The following is a 7,842-nucleotide window of genomic DNA, read 5'->3' as shown; positions in this document are numbered from 1 at the left end:
TCTGTCTCCTCTTCTCCACCCTCTTGTCCTGTTTCTTCTTTCCTCATCTGGCTCAATGTCACAATGCCACAATGGCTGCCTTATGCATTTTCCTACTCTTTTCTAAGCCCCAACTCACAGAAACCACCAGAATTAGCTTTCTAGAAAACAAATCTGCTCAGATCATTCTTTTTTCTTTTTGGCTTTTTGAGTCACACCTGGCAATGCCCAGGGGTTACTCCTAGTTGTGCACTCAAGAGTTGCTCCTGGCAGTGCTTGGGGAACCATATGGGATGCTGGGGATTGAACCCAGATTAGCCGCATGCAAGGCAAGTGCCTTACCCGCTGTACCATCGCGCTCCATCCCTTCAGGTCATTCTTTTCCCTGAAAACCCTAGAAGGTTCTCTGGCCTCAGAAGCAAGCACAAGCTTTTCAGCATGATGACCTATAGCCTCAGGGCCTAGCTTTTTTCACACTTCTAGGCATGGCCTTGTCCTGTGTGGCCCTTCCCAGGCGGATTGTATATCTTTGTCCCTTGTCTGTGCTTGCTCTGCTTCACCTCGGTGGGTCTCCACGTGTTGTTCTGGGCCTGTTCAAGTGTGTTTTCCTATGATGCCAACTCTGAGGGTCTGTTTCTCCCCTTACAACCACCCTGAACAGGTATACCTGCTCATCTACATCTCCAAAGTGGGTGTATCTCTCCTTTAAAACACTCTAAGATGGCTATAACTCCCCTCTGAGGTGGGTGTATCTGACATCACAACCTCCTCTGAAAAGATGTACCTTAAAACCACCTCTGAGGTGGGTATATTTTCCCTTACAATTGTGTCTTAGCTGTTTATCTTAGCTCAGAACCATATCTCAGCAAGTGTATCTCCTCAAAACTACCTCTACGGTGGTCTGTATCTTCACAAACACCTCTGAGGGGGTGTATCTCCCCTCACAACTACACCTGAGGGCATATGTCACCTCACCACCAGGTCTCAGAGGCTATTCTCAGGTCACAACTACTGCTAAACCACAAAGTGTATCTCCTCACAACTCCCTCAGAGATGGATTTATCTCCTCATAACCACCTGTGAGGGACTGTGTTTCTCTCAGTGAGCGCACTTTCCGAGCACATGGGTGTGTATTTGTGATAGCGGGGTAACCTCTTGCCGCCCCTATCACATGCAGATGTTGTGCCTGTCCCCCTTGCTGGCACTGAGACCTGGCTTTGCCTCTGGCATCACCTACTTTCTTGACTCTTTGGGTACTATCCAGGGGACCTAGAGCCTCAGGCCTTCCAGCCTTGCCCTCTTCCTCCTGCTGCACACACTTAAGCTTCTGGAAGGGCCCACTGAACAGAGGACAGTGTGGGTCTATGTGTGTCTGGATGTAGGTCTGTGTGTCCCGAGTGTGGGATGCATGTCGGGGTGCAGGTCTGCATGTGTCCAGGTGCGGGATGCATGTCAGGGTGCAGGATGCATGCGTCTGAGCATGGGATGCCTGTGTCCCGGTGCGGGGTGTGTGTGTCCGAGTGCATGACGCATGTGCCCAAGTGCGGGATGCCTGTGTCCGGGTGCGGGATGTATGTTGGGGTGTGGGATGCCTGTCGGGGTGTAGGTTTGCGAGTGTCCAGGTGTGGGGTGCGTGTGTCTGAGTGCGGGTGCATGTGTCCGAGTGCGGGGAGCATGTCCGGGTGCAGGGTGCGTGTTGGGTGCGGGTGCGTGTGTCCGGGTGCAGGGTGCGTGTCGGGTGCGGGTGCGTGTCAGGTGTGGGTGCGTGTCCGGGTGCGGGTGCGTGTGTCCGAGTGCGGGGAGCGTGTCCGGGTGCAGGGTGCGTGTCGGGTGCGGGTGCGTGTCTGGGTGCGGGGAGCGTGTCCTGGTGCGGAGTGCGTGTCGGGTGCGGGTGCGTGTCCGGGTGCGGGTGCGTGTGTCCGGGTGCGGGACGCCTGTCGGGTGCGGGACGCGTGCCGGGTGCGGGCGCGTGTGTCCGAGTGCGGGGAGCGTGTCCGGGTGCGGGACGCGTGCCGGGTGCGGGTGCGTGCGCGGGGACTCCCGGCTGGCCCCTGCCTGCGCCGCCCGCCAGGTGTCGCTGCTCCCCGGGCCGCCGCGCCCCTCCCGCCGCCGCCCGCGCTCGCGGCTCCTTTCTCTCTCGCCGGCTCGCTCGCCCTCTCGCTCCCGGCGCGCCCGCCCGCGCCCTCTCGCCCTCCGGCCGCTCGCGTGGGCCCCGCGGCCGCCGTCCCCGTCCCCGCGCGCCCGGCGCCATGGCCCCGCTGCTGCTGCTGCTGCTGGCGGCCGGCGGGGCGGCGGGGCGCGCTCCCGGGGACGGGCGTCCGGGCCAGCTCGTCAGCTCGTCGTTCGTGCTCAAGGGGGACGCGACGCACAACCAGGCGATGGTGCACTGGACGGGCGACAACAGCAGCGTGAGTGCCCGCCCCTCGGACCCCGCTCCGGGCTCGCCGGGGCCCCCGGGGCACCCCGCGAGGCGCGGCGCCCGGGGCCGTCTGGGGGTCCCCGGGGTCGGGCCCGGCCCCTCCCCCCGGCCGCGCCCCGCACCCCTCGCGGGAGCCTCGCGCCGGGGAAGTTTGAGGCGGCGCCTCCCGCGTCTGGGGGCCCGTCGGGACGGGGAGCCCCGTCCGCCCTGCCCGCCCGCGCCCGCGACGCCCGGAGACCAGGCGGGGAGGGCCGGAGCCGGGGTCGCCCGGGGGGGTCTGCGCGGGGCTGTGGGGGGCCGGGGGGGGGCACCCCGTGAGTGGGGTCTGGGAGGGTCACCTTGTGAGTGGGACCAGCGAGGGGATGAGTGAGGGGGTCTGTGGGGGTCTGTGAGGGGCTGGCGGGAGGCAGAGGGTCTGTGAGGGGCTGGCGGGAGGCAGAGGGTCTGTGAGGGGTCTGTGAGGGGCTGGCCAGAGGCAGAGGGTCTGTGGGGGGGTCTGTGAGTGGCGTCTGCCATGGGGTCTCTGAGGGTCTCTGGGGGGTCTGAGTGGGGAACGGGAGAGGGTCTCTGAGGGGGGTCTGAGAGGGGCCTGAGGGGCCTGTGGAGGGTCTGTGAGAGGGGTCTGAGGGGCCCTGGGGCTCTGGGCTCTGAGGAAGAATAGTCGAGCTCTAAAGGCCCCTGCACGGACCCCCCGGCCCTCGAGCCCCCGCAGCCTTTGATGCAGGGATCCAGGGCCCGTGGGACGCTGTTCACCTTGGCTGGTGGGGGTCTGCCCCAGCTCACGCCGCACCGCTTCCCACTGATGGGCTTTTGGGACTGTGGGTCCCGCAGTTGCCGTCCCGCCTGGCTAGTTGACTCCTCCGTGTCCTTATGCCTCAGACGCCGGCGGTGCAGAGGGGTGTTGGGGCAGGGTGGGGGCTGCTGCCTTCTCTGTCGTGGAAGTAGGAGCACAGAAGCAGAGCGGCCTGGGGGGCGGAGTCGGGGGTGAAAGGTTCCCACCAGCCTCAGGGTCGGGCCAGAGGCTGCAGGGAAGAGGGTGGCTGAAGCCAGGCCCTTGGCTGAAGCGTCTTCCCTGCACCCCACACTCCCCACCCTTCACCTCTCTGCGAGGGGAAGTGAGAGGCGCCTCGCCTCCTGGCTTGGGCAGCCAGCAAGGCTCTGGGGGTTTCTCGTGCCTGGAGAAATCTGGGGGTGGGGGCAGAGACGCTGTCCCCTGCCCCAGCACATGTCAGGATGCAGGGAGCCCCCGTCCCGCCGCGCCAGGGCCAGAGATGGCCCCGTCCCACACCTGTTCCCATCCCTCGGGAAGCGGCACTTTCGAGCATGGCCCCGGGGAAGAAGCCAGGAGTCTTGGGGACACTCTGGCGTTGTTGGTCTGGGGAGGAACCATCCTCACCGCTTTGGGATGGAAAAGCCCGGGCGGGCCACTCCGAGTCTTCACAATAAGCTGGCTCTTAGGAGGAGGACAGGCCATTAGTTTATTTTGGTTTGGGGGTCACGCTGGGTGGTTCTCAGGGGGCCCTTGCGAAGCCAGGAGTCGGACCCGGGTCGGCCGTACGCAAGCTAAGCCCCTCGCAGCTGTACGACCTCTCTGGCCGGGATGGGCTTTTTGTTCTATTTTTTATTTCTGGGCACACCCAGCAGTGCTCAGGGCTTACTCCTTGCTCTGCACTCAGGGATCATGCTTGGTGGGGCTTGGGGGACCGTCTGGGGTGCCCAGGAATAAGCCCGGGTCGGTCAGGTAAGCCCCCTGCTGACTCCGGCCCCCAGGACTGGAATTTGAAAGTGTTGAGTTCCGGCAGGCTGTGTCCGCCCTGGGGCAGAGGCAGCTGTTCACCCGGGAGTGCCTGCTTCCTTCAGCCCCGGGGCAGGCTCCAGCGTCTCCTGGCTGCTGGGAGGGGAGGTATGACCTGCGATTCGGGTATCACAGGGTGAGGGTCTCTGCCTCCGGCACGCGCAGTCGTCCGCCAGGGCCCCGTGTGGCCCACCCTTGAGTCCCCACTGCTACCGCGTGCCTTTCCCCACAGCACTTAAACTTCATGTCTGGAGCTCCGGGGCCTGATCGTGGGCTTCATGCGCCTGGCCCAGTTGGTCAGTTTCCCCCTGGTGGGGTCACTCTGTTTCCACCCAGCATCGCCCCTGTGTCAGCTCGTTCTGCCCTGCCCAGGCCCGGGCGTGCGGACTGAGCGTTGGCAGCCCCGCGGGCCCCGCTGCCCGGGGCTCTCCAGAATCTCACATTTGTCTCTTTTGTGCCTGAGAGCCGGAGCTGCAAATCAGACGTAGGCGGCTTCTGAGACTGTTTTCTCTGAGCTAAAAGGATAAGAACAGGCTGTCACCCCGAGTTTCTTCCGGGACAGCGACCTGGCCTTCCCTGCATGTGTCGTGGCTGGGCCGCTGGGCCTGCCCGCCTGTGGGAGATGGGATCATTTTCGGGGGCCCAGAGCCCAGCGGCTTCGCCCTGCCATCACTCCTCCTCGTGTCTGGAAGCGCAGGTGGGCTGGTGGGTTCCCTTTGAGCTCTGTCTCCAGGCTGTGTGGGCCCCATCTGCCCCTTGGGTCCCCACAGTTGTCCCCCGGTGCGTATCCATGTCCTCATTCCCTCACTTGTAAGCATGCCCCGTCCACCCCGGGTCACCTTCAGGTCCACTGTGAAGCCCCCGCCCCAATGTGGTCACATCTGAAGGCTGGGGAACTTTTTGGTGGGGATCCTCACAGCAGGCAGACTGCCCCATGGAGGGGAGTGCTCAGGAAACAGCCCGCCGGTGAGGGGTGGGGGGCACTGACCCGAGTGGCAAAATCCAGAGGATTGCTTCGGAAGAGGCGGCATCAGGGTGGGCAGAGACAGCGAGTGGCCCGGGGGAGATGGAGGAGAGCACTGTGATGGGGTGAGAGGCGGGGGCAGGGGCGTGAACGGCTGAACAGGTTGGATCTAAAGGGGCCTGTAGGTCAGTTCACGGGTCCACAATGGCTGCATTGTGGCTGGGCGGATGGACGGGGAAGCCCCGGCACCTCAGTGACCATAGCTGAGAGTCGTGTTGTGAGGGGGACACCCCCCCCCCGCAAGGACCCTGGCCCGCAGCCCAGAGAGTGATGTCCGGTCAGCGTCCACCCCAGGTCAGGGAACTGCTGGGCCAGCCCACCGCCCCCGGGGCCTAGTGTCCAGCCAGGAAGGATGTCCTGCTTCCGGGGACTTGGGATCTTCTGCTCTCTTCTGCACTCAGCCTGTGTGAGCTGAGGCCACACCAAATGTGAGCGCCTCGGGCGAGATTCGGCTCATAGAACCTTCCGGTCGCTACTCTGGAGAGCCTTTTGGGTGCTGGTGACACCCCTGAAGTCTGGGGAGACATAAGGTGTGGAGAGGCGTCAGTTTCTCCCAGTGCCCAGGGAATCTGTATTGGGGAATTCAGGGAGGACTTTCTGGAGGAAGTGACGATTGAGCAGCTCTGAAGGGGAGGAGGTGGGGGTGGTGGGAGTAATAGGACGAGGGGAGAGGGGGAGACCTGAGGAGCCAGGAGCGGGGGGCCTGGATGGAGTGAAGCGGGAGGACACAGCCGTGCAGCTGGCTGTTGGGGGCGGCAGGCGTGAGGCTGCTAATAAAGCACCCGGACACACGACGCGAATCCACTCTTCCTTTAATAAAGTGGCTCTTTAATTTGTAGTTGCATGAGGGTTCCTGTGAGTATTTCAAAGAGGCCGTAAATTAGCTTCATTCTGCCGCGCGCCCCTCAGACCAGGGGGCTGCCCGGCGCCGGCTCACACGGCTCGGAAGCTGGTTCTGTTATCTTCAGTCCGAGGCCCAGGGAGACTTGAGGGGGCACTGGGAGCGGGGGTGGGAGCTGAGCTGACTGCTCGGGGGCTCGGCGTGGATGCCAGAGGACCCCCAGTCTGTTCCTCCCTCCAGCCCTGGAAGGGTGGCGGGGGGCTGGGAAAGGGCCTCCTGTCGGGGGTCCCTGGCGCTCTGTTCAGCCTCCAAGGAGGGGGCTAGTTCTAGGTTCCCTCCAGGCTGCCCGCGGGCAGGCGCTCGTGCTTTCTGAGGGACGCATCGACCCCAGCAACGAGGCTGTAGTCAGTCCCGGCCAACACCCCCCACACTTTGCAGCGGGAACCCCCCCGCCCGTCCTTGGTGAAGCCGCTGCTGTGTCTGCACAGCTGCTCCTGCCGCTGCTCCAGGGATTCTCTGACAGACCCAGCTGTCCTGTGCTCCCAGCACCCAGCCCTCCCCCAACATGCCGACCTTGCCCTGTCCAGCTCAGACTCCTGGGGAGTCCCCAGTGCTCCTGCCTGCCCGGCCCACGTTCCTGGCCACTCCCGGGGACACCGCACAGATGGGCAGTGTCATCTTTGTCACTTTCTGCATTTGGTGGATACCAGCGCATGAGCTCTCCCCAGAGAGCTCGAAAGGGAGAAAGAGAAAAAGGAAACGATGCTCTCCTGGGGGCTGGGAAGGCCTCCCGTTTGGGCTGTGCATTTCTCTAGCAGTCAGTTACTGTATTTGTGCCGAAAATCACATCATTTAATTAGTTTCTTCTCACACCAGCTCACAGATCTTAAAATATCCGTGCTCCCCTTCCTTAGTAATTTTCTGGCAAAAGCAGCTAATTTCCTGCAGCAGGAGCTCGCCGGGCGCTGGGGGGCACGTCACTTGCTCAACGCCATTTCCCCATGCTCAGAGAGAAATTAAGTTTAATTAGAGTCAGAGGAAGCCAGGCCCAGTGCACTCCACGGCCCTTCCGACCCCTCGGGAGCCCAGAGAGGCCTGCGACGTCACCAGCAGAGATTTCACCCCCAACCCCCCAGGGCCTGCTGGCCTTACTCCCAGTGGAAGTCACTGTGCCCTGTTGTCCCAGTCCACTTTTACCCACTGCTCCCGGTCACTGCTGGTATCGTGCCCAGTGTCTCCTGCTGCTCCCTGACCAAGTCCTGGACAGGGCAGCGCCGACCATGCTGGTCACTCTCCAGTTAACACCGAGGCCGACCAGGAGACTGGCTCCAGCAACCCCTGGCTCAGATGCCTCCGAAGTCACTCAGATCCCCCCTCTCTTTTGGGGGGCCATAAGCAGTTGTGCTCAGGGTTTACTTCTGGCTCTGTGCTCAGGATCACTCCTGCTGATGCTCAGGGGACCATATGGGGTGCCAGCGACCAAACCTGGGCCTGCCATGTGCAAGGCAAGTGCTGCATCCCCAGGGCCACACCCCGTGGCTCTGTCACTGGGAACTGCACCCCGGGACCACATTCCATAGTGCTGCCCCTGGGGCATGTCCCGTGGCGCTGTCCCCAGGAGCTGCACCCTCTGTGCTGACCTGGGATGCCACTGTCAGTTCTCGTCACTGCTTCCCACCTCTTTGGGTCTAAGCCCAGAAACTGGGCTGGCCACCTGGAGCGGGGGTTCTGGTTAGTTACTGGACTGCGCCCAAGGTCTTCTGGTTTAGCGTCAGTAGCACTGG

General features: G+C 62.9%; 1 protein-coding gene across 1 annotated transcript in view; it reads left to right on the top strand.

Annotated features, from left to right (window-relative positions):
* Positions 1-2,161: 2,161 nt before the first annotated feature.
* SORCS2 (sortilin related VPS10 domain containing receptor 2) overlaps positions 2,162-7,842 on the top strand; it is a 124,844-nt gene continuing 119,163 nt past the window's right edge. Inside the window, exon 1 of the mRNA XM_055137377.1 lies at positions 2,162-2,387. Within this exon, the coding sequence (XP_054993352.1) occupies positions 2,229-2,387 (159 nt within the window). The 5' untranslated portion in view covers positions 2,162-2,228. The remainder of the gene's footprint in view (positions 2,388-7,842) is intronic.

This window comes from Sorex araneus, chromosome 5 (genome assembly GCF_027595985.1).
Source record: "Sorex araneus isolate mSorAra2 chromosome 5, mSorAra2.pri, whole genome shotgun sequence".
In the NCBI taxonomy this organism is placed as follows: Eukaryota; Metazoa; Chordata; class Mammalia; order Eulipotyphla; family Soricidae; genus Sorex; species Sorex araneus.
Note: the sequence above shows the minus strand (reverse complement) of the source record. Positions and strands in the feature narration are given on the sequence as shown.